A 21113-nucleotide genomic window follows, 5' to 3' on the forward strand; every position below is an offset into this window, starting at 1 on the left:
GGAACTTACGCCTCACGCAAGCAAAGCATTAGGATTGCACATTGTTTGCCCTCAAAATCCTAAAGATTTACCGGATTGTGAAGTAGGTCAACGTCAGTAGGTCAAGTCCGAAGTCTTTGGGGCTCATTTTTTTCAGGCCATGGAGCTCCCGCGCATTAATCGGATTGGCAGTGACCGTTGTGGTTTGTACTCCAAGAGATGAGAGGCGCGGAAAAATTAAGTCCCATAGTGTTCCCGCTTCAATGTTGTCTCAAGAAATCGGTTATCGGTGCCCTTGCCAATTTTTAGAAATAGAAGAAATTGCTAAAAACCTTGAGAAATGAGACGAGAAATGCATCAAGTTGAAGTTCAGAGTCGTGCCCGCTACCGCTTCATAATTCGGACAAATGAAAGAAATTCGCTGCATTTGCGTTCACAATATAATATACACAGGACAATTTTCAGACCAATGACTATGAGACGCAACATACTGTTAGATTTCTTTCACGTGATTCCATGCTTAAATTTCTCTTCCGCTTCGTGTATTCTTTACTTCTTCTTCTTTCCTTTACCGCTCTTCTCCGCGCTATGTCCCGCGCTCTTTTCCGCACTCTTCTTTTTCCCATCCTTCTCTTTCGCGCTCTTATCCACTTTGGGCGCCTTATATCCCGGCGTTTTCCCAGTCGCTGTGAACACCAGTTCATCCAGCCTTTTGAACAGCCTCAGCACAAGCTGTGCCTCATAGAGCGCCTCCTCTGTCGGAGTCAGCAGCACCTCCAGCGTGCCGCTCCGGTAGGGGCCGACCTCCAGCCGCGGCGCCGACACCGCCCACGCGGCCGCCGGCGCCGGCTGCGGCTCTGGCTCGCGCCGCCCGCTGCGCCGGTCCCCTCGCGCCGAGCCGGAGCCGCGTGACTTGACCTCCGGGTCAGCGGGCAGCAGCGGCGGCGCCGGCACCAGCTCGACGGCGAACTCGAGCGGCGCGTCGCACTCGTTCGTCACCTGAAACGGTACACGGGTGCGGGGTTGGACTACGACAGAGCGCCAAAGGCGAAAGGCAAAAAAGCGAAGAAACAAAGTTAGAGGCAATCGTGAAGATGATTGGTATGAGAGGCGAGGCCACAATAAGAGACAAGGAGTCCGAAAGTGAATGCCCACGGTCCAAAGCCATCGACCGTCCATCTGTTATACTACCTCAGCCTATCACTTGATGTGGATTAAGCTAGCCAAAGCTAGTGTTAACTACTGGACTCTCCTGATCATGAACAACAGACACACAAATCCGGCCACTTTCAATCACGACTTGAGTGCAAACCAAGCTAAACTCGGTGTTCTGGATCAGAACGAACATAAATAAACAACAATAGGTGTCACAGAACACGACAGCGGACAGATTTAAGCTAGAATCCAAAGAGCCTCTGAGAACTGATCATAAACACTCCTCGGGAAGCGGGATTACTGGGGCGATGCAAGCCACGAAGGGTTCCGCGGGCCTGGCCGTGAAGGAACATATAGCCGTCAAAGGCCGGAACAGCCGTTCCGTCAAGACGGACATGGCGTCGACGCTATTTACAGGAAGTACCTCAGGCAGCAATTCCAACGACGAAGTTTACGAGAAAAGCAAACAATCAGGCGACAGTAAAAAATAACAATATCAACACAGTATCGCACACAAGATAATGACCACGACGAAGCCTATTCCAGGTAAAACACATTGCAAGTTACATCGATTTGAAAAAAAAAATGCTCTCCCAAGGATACAAAATGATCGTACACGGTATTCTGCCAAGTGCCAAACCACGTACTAGCTTTCCAACATCTTCATGACACTGGCGCTCTATCATCGGATAAGGCCACTGTAAAAAAATGTGTCGAGTGACGAGGCCAGACAGCTCTGTGGCTTTGACATTCAGATTACGCTGCGCTGGGGACTTCTGGTAGGCTTCATAATACATTGCCAACGAAGAAAAAATCATCCAGTGAAAACAATGAATGCATGCTGAGCGGCGTAAGCGCATCGGAGTTCAAGATACATCACCTCAACAAGACTGGCAGCTGACAGCTACCATAGTTGAACAGCCCATTGTCGACAGCAATAGCGACTACACACCCGGCTTTCACCCACGCGCTATTCCCATTCTCCGTATCGTTTCTATATCGGCAATAGAGATGCACCAAATTTGCAATTTCATTACCCGCCCCGCCCCGCAGCTACCCCTTGCCCAACCACAACTACCCGCAAGCTGATTTTGGCTGAGCCGAACCCGCAAAAAAACCCGCAATTTTAAAAACCTGTTTTTGCAAGAAAAAACACAGCTGGATCAATGCTATAGCTATATAAACCTTACTTGCTTCATTGCTGTTCAGAAAAAAAAGACAGCCAAACAAATAATAAGGACTTGAAATTGCTATGCTGTCCTCAGGAGGTGCACACTGGATAGTGCAAAATGAATAATGCATCAATACATTTGAAATTCCTTTCTGAAAAGAGTCCAATAAAATCTTTCTCTCACCTTACCCTTCAGCATTGGCTGAGGATCAAAATTTCACTCTGGCTCCCTCTCAATGTTAGGCTTCTGATTCGGCAAACTACGCCGGGAGTACGCCCGCCAAACCAGTCACATACAGTACGACCGAAGGGAGCTCGGCTCCCGGCTGCCTAATCCGCCAACAGACGGACTAATCCGTCCCGTCTGTCTCGTCAGCCGGCTGGATTCTATCCCTACTCGTTCCTACTGGACACTGGACAGTCCACGTGTGTGACGTCGCGGACCAAAATGTCGAGAGATGCGGCGCAAATATCCTACCATTGTCGGTACTATCGGTAAACGGTACAAGGACGAACCTCGGTAAATCAAAGTAGGCTTCAGGAGAAAGTGGAAATACACCTTTTTGCATTTGAATTCAACCATTCGTCATAACTGTTTGAGGAGCCATTTCGACAATCGGCATTGAGCACAACTATTCCGGCGTGGTGTGTTTCATTTAAGCCATTCAGCAAAACAGATTGAACACTGAAATGAGCGATCCGCAAAACAGTTTAACACTTCGTCAGAATTCGGCATTGAGCGAGCTCGCTCGGCATATGACGAATAGTTTCGACCATTGACGATTTGTTTTGCACAATGTTGAACCATTTGTCCAATGTCGAGTTATAGGGGAAGATCGCCGAATAGTTTTGCACAATGGTGATTCTTTGTGACCAACCGACCATTTGTAGCGCCACCTATATGGCGAATGTGTACAAATGTTTTGCCCAATGGTCAAAGGCTAACGCAAAAAGGTGTAGTATCGCTGATGCTATCTGAAGGTTCACAAATGCAGGCCAGACTGTGACAATTTAGTCGACATTCGATTCCCAAACCGCTTCGGCGAAATTTGTCGATTTAATTCACCATCATGTAGGCATTTAAATGTTTGACCAGGCTGCAGCCGTTCAAACCCTTCTTCGTAAACCACCAGCCACTCTCCAAAGTTATGCCTTGCACCTTCACACAGAAAGCATGGTAATTAGCTGTTCACGCCACTTACGTAACTTTCATAGAACTTCAGGCATTATGAAAGCAAGCATCCTGACATAACAAACCGCGCAGGCACCGTGATAGTTTGCAACCGGGACCGCAATAATCAAGCAGCACCATTTATAAAAAGAAAAGAGGGATTTGGATAAGAAATGGACATTTAACAAATCGTAACAGACGAAGCCATGTCTTTTGCCGCTGTGGTGAGAAGGGTTTGACACCGAAACAAATTTAGCAGAATTGAAAACTAGAAGCAACGAGTTTGATTTATTCCTTATTTGTCGAATAGCCCACACGGTACATACCTAAACAGCAGTATGGTGATGACAGGGTAACAGCTTACCGTGATCTGCTTCTTGCTCGCTTTGCCGAGCTTGGCCTTTCCCATGTTGATGATACCATCTTCCGGCGTGAATGAGAACTCTTGTTTCACTCCACGGCCGTAGAGAGCATAGCGCAGATTGGTGTTCCCTCCGGTTATGTTCCAAAACTCCAGCTCCTACCACAAAGATAACCGTTAGTCTCGTCAGTCAACGCACTATTTTTGCATACGCAACATCAGAACTTATTCATTCATCAGTCATTTAGAAAGAGATTAGAGTTACTATCACTAGACAAGGAAGAGAATGTGATTTAAAGTGAAGCACTGCCATTTCCATTCATGTCACAGTCCCCTTCGCCCCCTGACTGAACCCTATCCTCTCCGTCCCCATCTTACCTGACTGAGTCTCTCGGCCATGTAACAGACGCGCTCCACCCTCCTCACAGTTCCTGTCTTACCTGACTGGTTAGTGGCCCTCCCTCTGGTGACCCCACCTGACCTCTCTGGTGTCCTCACCTGACTGAGTCCCTCTGGGGTGTAGCAGACGCGCGCCATCCTCCTCACAGTTCCTGTCTCACCTGTCTGAGTCCCTCTGGTAGTGGTGTGGGGTGTCCTTACCTGACTGAGTCTCTCTGGTATTGGTGTGAGGTGTCGACCTTACCTGACTGAGTCCCTCTGGTATTGGTGTGGGGTGTCCTTACCTGACTGAGTCCCTCTGGTAGTGGTGTGGGGTGTCCTTACCTGACTGAGTCCCTCTGGTAGTGGTGTGGGGTGTCCTTACCTGACTGAGTCCCTCTGGTAGTGGTGTGGGGTGTCCTTACCTGACTGAGTCCCTCTGGTATTGGTGTGAGGTGTCCTTACCTGACTGAGTCCCTCTGGTAGTGGTGTGGGGTGTCCTTACCTGACTGAGTCCCTCTGGTATTGGTGTGAGGTGTCGACCTTACCTGACTGAGTCCCTCTGGTAGTGGTGTGAGGTGTCCTTACCTGACTGAGTCCCTCTGGTAGTGGTGTGGGGTGTCCTTACCTGTCTGAGTCTCTCTGGTATTGGTGTGAGGTGTCCTTACCTGACTGAGTCCCTCTGGTAGTGGTGTGGGGTGTCCTTACCTGACTGAGTCCCTCTGGTATTGGTGTGAGGTGTCGACCTTACCTGACTGAGTCCCTCTGGTAGTGGTGTGAGGTGTCCTTACCTGACTGAGTCCCTCTGGTAGTGGTGTGGGGTGTCCTTACCTGTCTGAGTCTCTCTGGTATTGGTGTGAGGTGTCCTTACCTGACTGAGTCTCTCCGGCGTGTAGCAGACGCGCGCCACTCTCCTCTCTCCGGGCGGCACCTCCCTCAGCGGTACCACCAGTCTGAACGGACCGTGCGGGTCCAGAGCCGAGGCGCGCGGCCGCAGCGGCCCCTCAGCAGCGCCCTCCAGCGCCACTTCCAGGTAGGCGGGGGCGCGCAGAACGCGCGGACCAAAGTCGAGGCACAGGGACGAGGCGGGTACCAGGTGGGGCGCCGCCGTGGTGCAGACTATCTCCAAATACAGCACGTCACACGGGCTGTAAGGAGAGAGACGGGGTGTTAAACGCAGTCATGATGCAGACAATTTCGAGATACAGAGGGTCACATGGCCTGAAATACGAAGACGGGCGTCCGAGCCGCGTGCAGACTAGGACAGAGACTGAGTTTGGGCCGGGGACCAGCCAAATGTTGATGCATGTTCAGAAATAACCGATCATCTACGCGCCAAGATTTACTACACAAGTGAAACTCCGCTAATCGAATCGCCACCGGCTAGCGTGACTTCAAGCTATCAAAATTGAACACTGAGAAGTTATTTCATTCCTTCAGTTCCTACCCCTCCATCTCTGTTATTCCCGTTCCTCTCTCACCCGCTACTCTCCTGACCAGTGTCCCCGTGCCTCACGCAGCAGGGGATCACGTAACGGTACGTGGTCGGCTCGTAGGTCCTCAACAGCACCTGCTGCGCCTCCCTGTACAGATCGCTGCCCGGGTGGATGGTGGAGGGCTCCGGACACAGGATCATCTGCGGCCTCTCTGCCGACTTCTTACGACCCTTCTTCTTGTTCTGTGTAGAACATAAGACGTGCAAGCAGCGTATAGTGAAGCATAAAAGAAAACATGCACATATAAAACCTAACAGTGGACAGCTGACTGTGTGCTTTTACGTCTGTCATCATTCGTGTTGTATGTCATCGCAAAGGCTACTTGGGAAAAAAAGAAGAGAAAACTGAGTCTGATCTAACATGGCAATTGAGCTACCGTTGCTTTTAAAGCAACAAACCATCCGAATCGCATAAGCGTTACACTAGAAAACTTACACGCTACGGAGCTTATGATCAAAAGCCGTTTCGCATATCGCATATTGCTCATAGCATATCGTTATGAGACGTTCTCAGATTGATGTTCCGTGCCGTGCCGCTTCAGACGCACCTTGTCACCTTTGGCGGACACCTCCGGCTCGGCGGCCCGCTCCATCTCCAGCTGTTCGTAGCGGAGGAGCGAGGCGGTGATCCGGACCTCGGTTGGATCCAGGCTGGGGGACACCGTCACCTCTACACGGCGACTCTGAGGAAACGCACGGGGACGGGAGGTGAATACCGACGCTAGAGTCGGAGCGGGTAGGCCCGCAACCGTGGGAAGCCCGCCAGCAAATACACCGGTCAGTGACGTGAAAAAGAGGATAGTAATAAGCATGGGAAATATTATTTTGCGGAAAATATCGTGGTTTTCGGATTTTCTGTTACCACATAGCGTGTCTTTTGCTAATGTCTAGCAGTGAAGCCTTGGATGTGTGTCCAAAAACAAACTTCCCAGTGCCGTGGTATATCAAATCGCTAAAATTCTACGGACATGAAATGGTGCCTCACAGCTTGCACAAGACATTATCACCGAGTCTGAGAACTGGGTGATCTCAGTCACCCGGGACTTCTTCTGAGCGCCTTGTTCATCACGGGGATTCCAAAAACCGACCACCAGCTTCTTCGAACCAGAAGAAATCATCCCGAGCCCCACAAACTTTCCCCGGGGCAGCCGGTAAGCCCACACATCAGCCGGGCTCCACCTCTCCACACCGGCCGACTTTTGGCAGCACGTCTGTCCCAGCACCGACGGAATAGTGGCGCCAAACCGGTTTCGCGCCATCTCCGCATCTGTGGGAGCCGTGCGGGGCTCAGACCGGCGCGGGGCACAGCGCTACTGGGCGAGTAGTCGGCGGAGTGGCGGCGGGAGGGCAGTTTATAGGGTGCGCTGGGACGGTGGTCACTGCCACTTCTCCGCCCGGGCACTGAGAGGAGCGCGCTGGGAGAGGTGACGAGAGTGCTACGAGTTGATATGAAGGTGAGTGGGCAGGAGAGAAACATTGGATACAGGTAGACGGCCGTGCGCTTGCATTTTTCTTTACTGGGAATCGATTGTTTATGCATGCGGTGCCTCCTGACTGATGCAACCTGCTCACTATACAGGTTTTGAAGCCTGAAGGTGACGGTGAAGAGATCGAACAGTTTAAGTAGTCTAAGCATTGCAGGCACAGTTACAACGATTCGCTGAAAAAATAATTAGGCGGAAACTGAGACCTTGTAAGAAAATCCCTACCTTAATTTGAGGCTGTCATAAGAATGGTTATCCAGTCCCTCGACGCAATCCAGTCCCTTATTTTCCTCTCAAGCGCTGCCCCGTAACAATGCACCACAATCAGCAGGCGGGTGACAAGAAAGACGCCAAATACGCTGGATACACGCAATCCGAGCAATGAGAGCTGATAGCTGAATGGCAGATTTGCCGATCGTCAAGGTCAAAGAACGCATAATGTTGGACTGCTGATATACCTACCTATATGCCTCTAACCAACACGCTCATGGTTTCAGTTCCGCCCGTGTTCACTGCTGCTGCTGCTGCTCACAGCTCAGCCACCTCCCTCCACCGGCCAGTCCACCCCACGGGTGGTATGTTTCTACGAGAACTGGGCACGGTACCGTCCCCCGCTGGGTCGATTCCTGCCCACCAATATCCCACCGCACCTCTGCACCCACATCCACTATGTGGGAGCCGGGGTGCACGCCGAGACACTGCGGGTCGGACCGCTGGACGTGTTCGCTGATATTGTCACCGGCGGCTACAGGAGCACAGTGGAGCTCCGCAAGCACAACCCCGATCTAAAGGTGCTGCCGATGATCGGCGGCAGCGGACAGCAGCAGGATTCGCTCCGCGCCGCCGCCGCGACCGCCGAGAGCCGCAAACAGCTCGCAGAGGCGGCGGTGGAATTCCTCCGAGAGCACGATTTCGACGGACTGGATGTGGACTGGAAGCCGCCGCACGCGCCTGAGGACCACGCCGGTCTGCTGGAGGCACTACGGGCGGCGTTTGACCGCGACACGGCCTCCACGGGACGCCGGCGGCTGCTGCTGGCCGTCGAGCTGACTCCACATCCAGACGAGCTGCGGGAGCACTTTGACATGAAGCGGGTGACGGCTGCGGTGGACTACGCCAACGTTCTGGGTTACCGATACCAGGTGACGGAGAGGAGCGTCACCTCTCATCACGCGCCGCTGCGGACCCCGCCCGGAGCACCTCCCGACGCCGCCGGACGCGATATCCTGACCACCCTCGAGACGCTCAAACAGATGGGCGCAGACATGGCAAAGCTAAACCTCGCCGTGCCTACATTCGGAATGAGTTTCACCCTGGAGGATCCCCGGCTCGCCGGTCTGTACGCTAGCTCGTCTGGACCCGGTGCTGCCGGACCCATCACTCGTGCCAAAGGATCTCTGGCTACGTACGAGATCTGTGACAAGACGGGTCGGAGGGGCTGGACGGCGGCGCGGCCGTTCCCTCAGGATGTGGGACCGTATGCCGCCGGTGAGGACCAGACGGTTGCCTTCGACGACGAGACGTCACTTATGATGAAGGCTCGCATGGCTCGGGAGGCGGGTCTGGGCGGAGTCGCCGTCTGGACGGTCTCTCTGGACGACTTCCGCGGGTTCTGTACCGGTGAGCCGTTCCCTATGATCCGTGCTCTCAAGGCTGGAATGTTGGGTATCGGCGAGTCCGGTCTGCCGACAACACCAGTGCCGCCCACAACTCCCGCCTACGACGCCAGTGATATCTTTGTGTGTCCATCCGACGGGAAGCACGCGGCGTCCGACTGCGAGCACTTCTACCTCTGCAGCGGCGGGCAGCCGGAACTGTTCAGCTGTCAGGAGGGCGAGACTTACGACGAGGAGCTGCGAGCGTGCCGTCCCGGCGGCCGCTGTACGCCCCAGCCGGCCGCGCGGGTGGCAGGGTTCGGCCCCACCCCCACCCCCACCCAGTCCCCCGCCCCCTCCGCGGGGGGCAGAAGACGCCGGCCGCTGACACCGCGGCGGCGGGGTCCGTCAGCCGGCCCGATCAGCTTCTATACATTCGGATAGTGTTCACCGGGATCGTAGTTAGTCGTGAGGCTGTTTTGAAAACTCGACTATTACATGTATCAGCTATACAATAACGCGTAAACAGTCAGTATGCATATGTTGAAGCAATAACACGGTTTTTGCCAATCTTGAAATGCCTGTACCATGTACTGTGCAGTATGCACTGTACATAGGTATGCGTTATGCAATATATCACAGTGAATCATGATCGCGTTTTCAGCACATCAGCCGTGTTGCCAGCTCGGTAACACATTGGAGGACTAAAGTTGTTTGCTTGTTTGTTTTGTTGAGTTAGGCAGTTTCGATCTAACGAGACCATTGTAGAGCCCGAAGGATGATAAGAATAAGGGAGACATTGGTCTGAGCGGGCACCCTGGTGAGTCGTCGGGGCTGAGCCCGTGCAGTAGACAGGCCACGCAGACCCTTAAAGTCACTTCACCCGGCTACGGGCCTGCTCCTATGGGAGCTTCCCGCATGGGATAAAGTTGCCCGTCCAGCCCGGAACAGGGGATTGGGACGTGGAGGAGAAGGATTTGACTATTCTGAGGATGGAAACGACGGAACGGATGGAGGAGGTCTGAAACATATTAAATCTAGCAGCTAGCCGGGTGTGTGTGTGTCCAGATCGGCACAATTTGGACACTTCTACTCTGCTCCAAACGACTCAACTACGTCAACTCGAATTCCCTCAAATTTCGCGAGCGTTCACTAAAGTCAAAACCATTGTCCCACCCAGATACGGTAACCAGACCACGACTGACCTGTTTATAGGGTACGAACCCCACCATGGGGTGTATGGCCACCGGGATGCCATCTGGCGGCTGAAACTCGAAACTGCCGCCCATGGCGAAAAACTTCTCCTCGGCCAGCGGTACCTGGAGGAGAAGGACAGACGCGCTGAAGTTGGTGCCTAAAGCAAAATGTTTTGCCAAGGTGTTAATGAGTATTCTAATGAGTTAAGTCAAAATAATCACAATAAAAACTCAAACATTGAGCATAAAAGCTGTTTAAAACAGTTTCAGCGTACTGTGCATGTTATTTCGATTAAATATTTAATATATTTCACTAGCAGCCTTGCAACTGCAGCAAAAGGTCGACGGAAACCTGTTAGCGATACAGGACGCCGCGGTAAAGACGCACCTTAGGACACTGCACGTAAACGGCCGCCTTCTTCTCTCCCTGCACGGGTACACCGCTCAGTTTGATACTGGTAGCGCTCAAAGAAAGGGGCGGGGTAGTGGCCAGGCCGTGGCAGGTGACGGTAGCTCTGGAGAGGAATTCGGGGGTTAGAGACCGGAGTTAAAGAGGTGGAGTGGTGTCCAGGACATCACAGGTGATTGGCACTGTAAAGAGAGGGAGATACGAGGTTCGTAAACTATTCGTAAAGGGTCCAACAGCCGAAGCGCCCCAGACGTGGGAAACGGCGAATCGCCCCTGGTATAAGCTGTCATGTCTGTGCCTGTGTGTCAGCAAGTCCCTCCTACCAGCCCAGAAGATCTAATCCAGTTAACCTCTACTTCCATGTGGCATCGGTGATAACGGATGAATTTCAATCTCCTTTTTCCGTTCCCCGCTCCCTACCTGCCGCCATCCAGCGTCTCCACGACCAGTGAGAACTGGTGCTGGCCGGACACGGACGGCGAGAAGATGACGTCCAGAGGCACCGTCTCCCCCGGCAGCAGCACCGCGCCGCCGTTACCCGGCTGAACGGTCACACTCTGTGGAGGTAAGTGGGCGTGTGGGTCAGGATAGGCGGTCATGGAGACGGACTGGTGAGACAAGCGCAGTGATATCATGCTCGGCAAGTAGTTCAGCAGATAGCTGGTGGAGCGATGTGAATATTTTAACAAAAAAACGTCATACCATTACATAAACATTGAATTGAACAGCCTACGATGAAGAGTCACGAAAAATAGCAATACAGATTTTCATGTTTTAAATTCTGGTTTCAGTTATCACCTACACACAGCCTTCCGATCCCATATTCAACAGAGTCTAGGATCTCACTCCCACCACCCTGCCCCGATAGCGTTCTCGCCCGCGGTCCTCACATCCGGCAGTCCGGTGAAGTGGCACTGCTGCACCGTCAGACCACCATTAGTCAGCTGCACTCTCCGGCACGCCGACTCCAGCAGTGTCACCCTCCCAAACTCGACTCTCTCCGGCTTCAGCCACACGTGGTTACTGGAGACAGCCGCCTGGACGGAGCCCACGATCGGGGCGCCGCGCGCGCCGCCCAGAGAGGCGCCCAGCGAACCGGCATCCACGTGAAACGATACAGGGAAGTCGAGAATGTGTGTGCCGGGGTCGAAGAACCGGTGTGGCGGGCTGAGCAGCGAACGTCTGAAAGAGGGGAGTAGGGGTCAGACGGAGAATTATTATAGGGCAGGTGGCGTGGCTTTATAAGCAGGAATACGAGGTGTGGCTAAAAAGAAACCGGACTGCTCGTGCTGGCCATAAAGTAGGGGACCCGAAAACTAGCGAGACACTTGACATTAATATTTATCATATTGTCGTGATGTGTGCCAAACGGCAGCTCGATATCACTATTATTATCCTTTCCACAGCTCTTTGTTTAATTGATGACGCTGACGCTGGTCACTCTGGTCTGGATGTCCTCGACCGATTCAAAATGGGTTCCCTTGACGACCTTTTTCATTTAAAGGAACAGCCAAAAGTCACAGGGAGGGAGGTCTGACAAATAAGAGGGTGCTTGAGCACAGCGACCTGCTTTTTTGGCAAAGAACTGGCTGACGCTAATGGCAGAATGCGCGGGAGCGTTGTCATGACGGAGCACCCAGTTCTTGGCCTCCCAGAAATTCCACTTGGTGCGCCTGACTCGTGAAATGAGGCGTCCCGGGTCTTCCTTGTAGAAATGCTGGTCGACTGTGGTACACCTCCAGCACGAACTGGCGGTGAACGAATCCCCTATGATCGAAAAAGACGATCAATGTCGTCTCCACCCTCGACTTCGACATGCGCGCAAACGTTGATGGACCTTCAGACCTTGGGTCATCACCGACATCCTCACGACCAGTGCTGAACCTCGTATGCCATTCAAACACTTGCATGTGACATATGACCTAACATAACATGAAGGCCTTGAACAGATACAGCGTCTCTGTTGGGTCTGGCAAGGAACGTGATGTTCCTTCTTTTTTCGAAGCTCATTGTAGAAGCTTGGCGGTGACAAGGCCGTCGAACATCGATAAAACAAAGAGCTGTGGAAAGGAGAATAATAGCGATATCGAGATGCCGTTTGGCACACATCACCACAATATGATAAAGATTAATGTCAAGTGTCTCGCTAGTCTTCGGGCCCTCTACTTTATGGCCAGCACGAACAGTCCGGTTTCTTTTTAGCCACACCTCGTATTTGATTATAAGTCGTTGAAAATAGCCGTCATGTGGATAGTCAAGTTAGTTCACGTGTTTTTTTTTCATAAGTGAATTTTGAAAGTGCGTATCGTACCGAGCAGCTGCTGCTAGTCTAACTACGAACCAGGAGCACTTACTTTGGTTTGAAGAAGATCTTGACCTTGAACGAGTTGTCCGCCTGAACCAACGCCGGGGAGCCTTGGATGTCCACGAACGGCTTCATATCATCGGGCACAACAGTTCGCACACGGCTGAAATCAAAGTGGCAATGATAAGATGATTCCAACTTGTCCAGGCACAGCCTACAGGATTGGTTATTCAAGAACAACACTGTTAAGTACGAGAATGCGATGGATACGTCTACACAAAAAGCAGCGAATAATGCATCGCATCATTCCACTCCGCACATTTAACGCCATCTCTCTTCTCGGCGTCGCTATATAAGGGCTGACATCCCCATCCTCATGGGAGGCAAGTACGTTCACGCAGGTCACGGCCACAAAATGACACACACCTGGCCACTTTACCGGTGTTGACGATCTCGAACGTGTCCCAGTAGGTGAGCCCGCACAGACAAATGTCCAGCGACAGGTGCGGGTTACGCACGGAGATGGGAAACTCGTGACCGGAGTAGGACGCCGTCAGCGTGAACTGAGGATGAGGAGACAGGAGTGAGGATAGCCGGAAAGGTATGGGACTGAAGATAGGACGGGTCGATGCTTATTAGTGCTTATCAAACTTTAACCTAGCTACGCTTCACAAAAAAACGCACATGTACATTATACGAGGATGAGGAAATGATACAAATATTTTCCCTATAGAAAGAGTCGTTTCCGTGTGTACCCATGGCTGCAGCCAATGTATGGTATATTCTGTATCATAGCTGTCACCCCGAAATGGTCAATAATGCCTCAATAAAAATCAGAATCACTATCGAGCCTCGAATTCGATTCCCACGTCCCTAACCCGCCCACTGACTCCAACCCACCACTCATTCTCACCGGTTCACAGTTGGGATCGTCAAACTCGACGACAAACTGCTGTCTCCAGGCGCCCTCCAGGTCGGCCACGCAGCCCAGGTGGAGTCGCGCTCTGCCGCCGGCCGGCAGCTCGCCCTCGCCGCTGCCGCACACCCCCAGTCCGCCATCGAAGTCGATGATGGGTAGTCGGTCGAACAGCTGGTCCAGGATCGACGAGACGATGTCGGTGGCCGTTTTAGCGGAGGTGGGTTGTTGTTCGGTGCTGGTGGTGACTGCTGGTTCTGGGGAGGTGGTGGACGCGGCGGGACCAGCTGATGATGACGCACCAGAGTTTCCGGCAGAGCCAGAGGCCGGAGCCGGCGAGGCGGTGGTCGCGGGGGCGGGTGAGTCGTTAGTCGCGGGAGCGGGGGAGGAGGTGGGGGACGTGGAAGCCACCGGCGCTCTGTCAGGAGAGCTGGACACCGGTACCGCGCCCACCGACCCTGCTGTACCTCCGCGCGGAGCGATGGTGATTGCCACGGCTCCGACCGACCCGGCGGTTCCGCCTCGCGGCGCCCTTCCCGGCCTGTCCACAGCGACTGCCGAGTGCTCCGGGGCGGCAGAGGTGACCTGCCTCTGGCTCTCCGTCCGTTCTTCCTCCGCGCTCCCCGTGGGCGTCGGTACCAGGGGTCTCACAGTGAACCGACATCCCTTACTGCCCGTGTTCCTCAGGACCACACTGCGCTTCACCCGCGTCCCCAGCACCAGATCCCCGAACTCCACCGCCCTCCGGTCCAGCCGCGGCTCCGCTCGCTGAGCCACGAACCTCACAGGCACCTGGAACTCCCCGTTGGGCGCCTGGAATCGCACCAGACACTCCCCGTCTCCGAGCATACGCGGTGTGAACTCGAGCTCGAGTTTCGCCGCCAGTCCGGTTCCCAGGAAGCCAGGCGGCTGGAAGTGGACGCGGAGACTCTCTGCCAGAGGCTGCTCCAGCTGGTAGTAGTTGTGCTCGAAGAGGCCGATGTAGCGACAGCTGGAGCGGGTCCGGGACAGGTTCACGATCGAGACGCGACGGTAGTACGTCCAGCCCACCTGGAAATCCTGTGGGACCAGAAGGCCTCGTAATTATTTCATACCCATAACTATCAAGGGGTGGGTCACGGGCTTTTAGAATACAACGTTACAGATAAGTTTTGAGAAAACACTCAAACGGACTTTAATTTTGCAAAACTTGTCACACGGTTCATACCTAACTGTATGTAAGGTCAAGGCCGAGATTGGTCATAGCTATTGCTATTAAAACCATGCTGATCTACAAACACTCTCCATCTAAAAGCAACGTTATGCGTATGAACAACAAATGCAGTCAGTACAAATAGTCTCATCTGTCTAGTCATCCGCCCATCAACCCACCTTGAACTCAATGACGTCCGGTTTCCAGCTGAATGGACACGGATCACTGGTGACCGGAGGCCTCTCCACCGGCATATCGGGCCGCCTCTTCATCCACTGGCGTCCCACACTGCCCAGCGAGCCGCCCAGTGAGCCCTCGTCACCCAGGTCGTCACCCTCGTCATCCCCGCCTCCTCCCTTGGCAGACGTCTCCAGCAGGTGCTGCAGTCTCTCCAGATCTCCGGAGGAGAGTCTGGAGGCCCTCGCTCTACCGTGGGCGTCCGAGGTGGGCCCGCGAGGTGGAGTTGAGGATCCAGACGAGTCCGGAGAGGACAGTGTGTGCATGTCGTCACGCTGACCGGCCGAGTCAGTGAGACCTTCAGCCGAGGCCGAGTCTGCGGGGCGCGCTATAGCCGAGACGGTAGTCTCCGCACTCCAGCCAGCCTCCTCGCCCGCTCCGCCGCTATCCCGACTGGCTGACTGTTCTATACCCATGGTAGAGTCCGGCAGCTGCTCTGACTCGGCGGTCAGCGGCGGCAGGCTGCGCGGACGGGTAGAGCGGCCCGGCCGGCGGGGTCGGAGCGGCGCCGGCGGCGGCCGCGGTGACTGCAGCGGTGACTGCAGCCGCCGCCGCTCCTCCTGTACCAGCCGCGCGACGATGCGCCGCGTGTTGTCCCGCTGACGAGCGGCCGTGTCGACTCGGCATTGCTCGGCGGCCGCCCGTGTGGCGCGGCGCTGCTCCAAGTGCGCCTGGGGAGGAGGGGGCGGGCGAGTGCTGAAGGGGAGGGAAGAATAGGGAGACATCCGAGCGATCAAAGGGGAACAGTAAGATCAAGAGGGAAATGAAGGATGAAAAGAGGAAGCGGAAACGTTTACAGCCATCATTTGGGTGAACAAAAAAGAAGCAAAAAACTGATCTTATTACTAACTTTTTATCGCCTATCAATGATGCACGCGTTCTAAGTAATGAAAAGAAGTTCAATTACTTTTCAAACAAACAGGCTGATGTCTGGTAACACTACCGACTCGTCCATTCCCCCCCCCCCCCCCCCAGACACTAGCGCAATTGAAGTGGAAGGTCAACGGCCATTGGTCGGCACTTTTCCCGTCCGCCGCGACAGGCCTACAACAGCTGCTCGATCGATACGCCACGAAAATGGGTCACGGCGACCAAACGTGACTGAAATGTCACGAAAACAACGTCTCAAGGACCGGCCCTGCCACGTTAGCCGTTGGCTTCACTCTGAGCCACTCAGAACGTCTCCCCGCCGCCGGTCACTGCCAAACAGCCTCCCTTCGGCACCGGTCACCGCCGGGGTCTGCCGCGGCCCGCTCCGTTCTACCTCACCATGGCTGTGTACCGACACCTTCTGTGTCTGCTAGTGCTTCTATTCGTCTGGCAGATGGAGGTTCTCAGCGGCCAGATGAGAAAACCGTGGTGCTACGACCAAATGGACCCGGGCCCCGGGAACCGGAGCATCTCTCGCTGGTACTTTAACGCCGAATTCGGAGCGTGTACGACCTTCAGCTGGAGTGGGGAGTACAGCTTCGCCGCCATCGTCAACGAGACGAACAACTTCGCCAGCATCACTCTCTGTCAGAAGGACTGTGAGCCGTTCTGAACGACCGGCACCGGCGGCGAACGAAGGGAGACCAGCGTACTTCACTTGGAAGCGTCTTCAGGTACCCACACAATGTGTCGCGATGCGTGCCCGCACATTTGTGAATACATGCGCGTGTTCGCACATAGAACGTGTGAGGAAAGCAACGCTGGTAGCGACTTTATGTCAGCAATCTTTTGCAATAATAATTAGAATAATAATGAATAATGAACGTAACCGGAAAAAAAATCGATAAATGTTAAATACATTATCGTCTCCTCGACACCACTGCCATTGTCGATATAACTACTTCAAGATAAAGAGGAACTGCAGCCGTGTGTATACCAATACAACATACTAAACGTGTGCCTTTTCATCGGGAGTCTGTGGCGCAACAAGAACCAACGCCATTCAACCCAAATTCGGCCTCCCGTTCCGCTGACTGACCTGTAGTTTCTGCGTGCCGCTGGAGAGGGCGCTGTGTTCACCGGCAGCCTCCCCCGGTGCGCGGGCGGGCAGCTGCTGCTGCACTCGGAGCACCTCTCGCGTGTACTCCAACTGACGCGCGAACTGACGCACCGCGTCAGACCGACGCTGGCGCTGACGCTCCGACGTCAGCAGCTGGTAATGAACACAAAATGGGCGGTTATCGCACTCTGGTACTGAACGGCGCAAAGATCCACACTAAGAGCGACTAGGAGGATTGAGGGGTAGCGGGACGAAAGATCGAATTAAGCTATCGCGCATATTAATTTCAGAAAGACAAAAAGAATACATTTAAAATGCTTCGATAGGGGTGTTTTATACGAGTATGAACAAAAAGACAGCTCAGTAACTGGAGTCCAATGTGCGTCAAAACGTGTAAATCCACTGACGGTCCACGATCCATTACCTGTTGTTTGTGCTGTTTATGCAGGGTTTTCAGCGTGTTTGAGACATGCACGTCCATCCGCGCGGCCGCGTCCTCGGCCTGCCTCCTCAGCTGGTCCTCGCGCGCCGCCATGGTGCGCAGGGTCCTCCGACTGCGCTCCTCCCGTCGGCGCACCTTGTCCTGGGCGTCAGCGGTCGGTCACGTTAGCGCAGCGCGGGACAGAGTCAGCAGGGGGTACGAAGCCACAGCACAAATCGAACAATCATGTCACAACGAATCACTTCAATCTATTGGTGCACGACAGTATGAGTAATCATAATGGGCAGTCCTACGCACATCCAAGACTGTATTACGACTACCTATGCTGATTGCGAAAACTACAAGCGTGATGAGCTCACCTCATATATTTTGGCCAGTTTCTCCTCCCGCTGAATGTAGCAGCTCTTCTGCGCCTGTTTTCTCCGTTCAAAGTCCTTCTCCATCTCGTTTACGAAGAACTTTGTGCTGACCAGCTTTCCGTCGTCAAATGCGGCGGCCGCTGCGTACTTTCTGGCGATAAAGCGAGGGCAAGTTACGTAAACCGATCACTGAACTCTATAATGTGGAAGGCGCATCGGCCGCCAGATGGTGTCCAACGGTGCCGCCATGTTGCGCAGACCAGGAACCGGCCGCCGCCTGTGTTGGGGAATAGGGAATTCGGGACCTCGATTTACGTTTGCGGCCGCTGCATCCGTTACGTTCAAGCTATGTAGACACGGAACCAGGCATCCTACGCAGAATTGAGTGGAGAACAAGATGATATCTTAACAAATCCTCAAATGCATGGAACTTATACGTTAAACCCTAATAAGTCAATGGGGAAATATGGAAATTGCTATTTTGGCGCCGGGAATGATCTGAAACTATCTCAAGCATATAGAATCGTGATTTCATGCACTCCTTGCAAGGTCCAATGCTTCACATTTGCATTGTTGCCCTTTCGTGACGTCATCTGTGACGTCACAAGGGTCATACACTTTTCTTCAATAACTTCCGATCAAATCGAACTAGCGAATCGAAAAAGCCACAAATGGACTCAGAAAGACCTGCCGAATCGAATGATATGCAACATGACCTTACTCGACCAGCTTCGTGACCTGAGAGCTCCGACCTGACCTTGTCACGAGGTCAATGCCGTAAATTGACCTCACCCGAACAAAAAGTATATCACTCGATGCGTCTGAGCTAGGTGAACACGATGATGCCAAAATCGCGGCTCTACGGCCATTTTTGGCGAAGTTATTTACCAAAAACCGAGCCCGTGCCTTAGGTCACTTGACCTGACCTCAGAGGTCACCAGTTGACTTGAGACCTTTAAAGCGGATTCCTACCAGTCACTCTGCATTGTACTCTGCCTCATACGACCACTTTACCGCTAATTTCTACTTGAATTAGCGGCGCATTAGCGAGGTGGGATCAATCAACCCTCTCGGCCGGGGCAAATGTAGAAAGACGATGGTCCGGCGAGTGAATTTGAGGAATTCTGAAGATTCGATCGTGTTCCCCACTCAATTCTGCGTAAGATGCCGGGTTCCGTATCTACGTAACTTGAACGTAACGGATGCGGCGGCCGCAAACGTAAATCGAGGTCCCGAATTCCCTATTCCCCAACACAGGCGGCGGCCGGTTCCTGGTCTGCGCAATATGGCTGCCACCGTTAGCCACTACGGCCAATAGGGTTGAGGCGGCAGTGCTCCCCTGTGAAACCGATCCTAACTATCGGGTAGTACTCAAGTAATTGAGACCTAAAAACTGGTAGTCATAACTGATAGCGTTAGAGAGCAATTATCGAGTTCCTTGGGGCAGTACAAACAGCGATTTATCGAACCGCAGCAAGGCATCGATAAATGAAACACCTTGCAATACCGAATATGACACCGTCCACCCGTCCACTGCTCACTCTAGCGTGACGAGCCGGTGCGTCAGCCAGTGCCGCCGATGCTGCTGCTGCGCTACGTTCGCCTCCAGGCCGGCCAGTCGGTCCCGCAGGTATCCGAGACTGGCGTGTCGGCCAGTGTGTGCCGCATGGCGCGCCTGTGCCGCCGCCTGCTCACGCCGGCTGGAGAGGACCTGCAGCCGCTCCCGGCACTGCCACAGCTGCTGTCGAACCTGGGCAGGAACAGAACATCCCACAAGTTGTCATCACAAATAAAAGGGTTGTCAAACATTGTGGACAGAACAAGCATGATACAAAGACCAAACAAGCATCATGTGTCGATGGACACTGTAGCCCACCCCAGCAGCTGAATGGGAGATTGTATTATACAGCCCTTGAGCAAACCAGGAGCCATCCGTAAAACCATCCAAACATTTTTATGCAGGGCTGTACCACCTTTAGGATTAGGAGCTGATGCCTTTATGCTGCATTGTGTGGACCACATAAGTCAGGCCTGCAGGGGACATTCTCCTTGCATACATTCTAGTAAATAAAAATGATCAATGCTTGACACCAGCATGATAGAGCAGAAAAACATGAATCAGCCCATATGTTCCTAGAGCATACCTACAGGCTTGGTTAAAAAATCTGCATTGACCTACTCATGAGTCATGACCAATATCCTAAATATTGATTGCAATCACTAACCTCATCCAAGAGTATGTTGTATCTCCCACATTCTGCATCAGAGGCATCAACTTGCTGCTTGGCTCTGACATAATGATGCTGCTCATCCAAGGTAATCAACCCTTTACTGCCACAGAGCAGTGTGCTGTCTTCATCTTTGTCAGCCATGATCGACTGCTAGTTGAGAAGATTAAGAGCCTTCTTTTAGACAGGATCAGGTTGCATAATTTTCAACTGAAAAATAATGCACATGTTAATTATAAGCCAGTGTTATTAAAACATGAAAGGCTGTTGTTGTTGTTTTGGGTTAGGGTGCGTAGCAGCTTGGCTCTTGCGTCCAACATGAAAGGCTGGAACAAAACACTGACATCGACATCAAATATCTGATGACACTCATACCAGTTGAGATGTCTTTGAATTTTGAAAGTGATTAAGAGCTTGGGGTTATTTTCGTCTTTTGCACTCTTTTTTTTGCACAGGGCGCAAAAGAGGGATTTGACCGGTGGTGTGCATGGTGCACCCAGTGGTTATCGAAACCCAGTATGAAGAGCATGGTCCAGTAAAAAATGGTCAAAAATGGCTCAGGTTAGCTTGGGTTAGGTTCAGGTCGGATTCGCCTTGGATTCGCCAAAAGGTAAAAAATCAAAACCATAGTTGATCCGAACCCTCCATTCGGTTCTGAAAAATAGGCTTGCCCATGCTGAGAGTGCTATTTTTTGTTCAAGTGGGTGCAGCTAAATAAAATTCGACTAAAACAGTGCTCCCACGGCTGTACTACTCACGAAAAATCAAAATATCTCAAAATCACATCTCAAGTTGACTTTTTGTTTACCTTTTTGCGCTTTTTCGCCATATTTTGTATTTACTGCGCCAGTCACGGTGACATATGAGGAAGTGTTGTCATAGCAACTTGTTTTTCGTACCTTTTTGTAATGAATTTTTCTACTTTCACTATTTATATGACGCGTAGTATATATTAAAAATATCTTAGATCAAAATATTCAAAAATTGACGAAAGAATCATGTGCAATATTGATAAAGATGTGTCTTTTTACCTCTTGATAAACGCAATCA

At 52.6% G+C, this 21113-nt stretch overlaps 2 protein-coding genes across 2 annotated transcripts; one reads left to right on the forward strand and one right to left on the reverse strand.

Annotated features, from left to right (window-relative positions):
• Positions 1-387: 387 nt before the first annotated feature.
• LOC122394470 (cilia- and flagella-associated protein 74-like) lies at positions 388-20871 on the reverse strand. The gene is made up of 19 exons (XM_043391355.1): positions 20822-20871; positions 20061-20273; positions 19377-19585; positions 17836-17986; positions 17459-17617; positions 17014-17187; positions 14987-15715; positions 13613-14674; positions 13126-13262; positions 12749-12862; positions 11285-11576; positions 10815-10951; positions 10374-10500; positions 9995-10108; positions 6259-6393; positions 5697-5893; positions 5087-5363; positions 3841-3996; positions 388-978 (listed from the first exon to the last, which is right to left on the reverse strand). The coding sequence occupies exons 2-19, from the start codon at positions 20205-20207 to the stop codon at positions 529-531; spliced, it is 4767 nt and encodes a 1588-aa protein (XP_043247290.1). The 5' UTR covers positions 20208-20273; positions 20822-20871; the 3' UTR covers positions 388-528.
• LOC122394471 (chitinase-3-like protein 1) lies at positions 6253-9439 on the forward strand. The gene is made up of 2 exons (XM_043391358.1): positions 6253-7164; positions 7692-9439. The coding sequence occupies exons 1-2, from the start codon at positions 7159-7161 to the stop codon at positions 9231-9233; spliced, it is 1548 nt and encodes a 515-aa protein (XP_043247293.1). The 5' UTR covers positions 6253-7158; the 3' UTR covers positions 9234-9439.
• Positions 20872-21113: the final 242 nt, after the last annotated feature.

This window comes from Amphibalanus amphitrite, unplaced genomic scaffold (genome assembly GCF_019059575.1).
Source record: "Amphibalanus amphitrite isolate SeventyFive unplaced genomic scaffold, NRLGWU_Aamphi_draft 000594F_arrow, whole genome shotgun sequence".
NCBI classification, from domain to species: domain Eukaryota; kingdom Metazoa; phylum Arthropoda; class Thecostraca; order Balanomorpha; family Balanidae; genus Amphibalanus; species Amphibalanus amphitrite.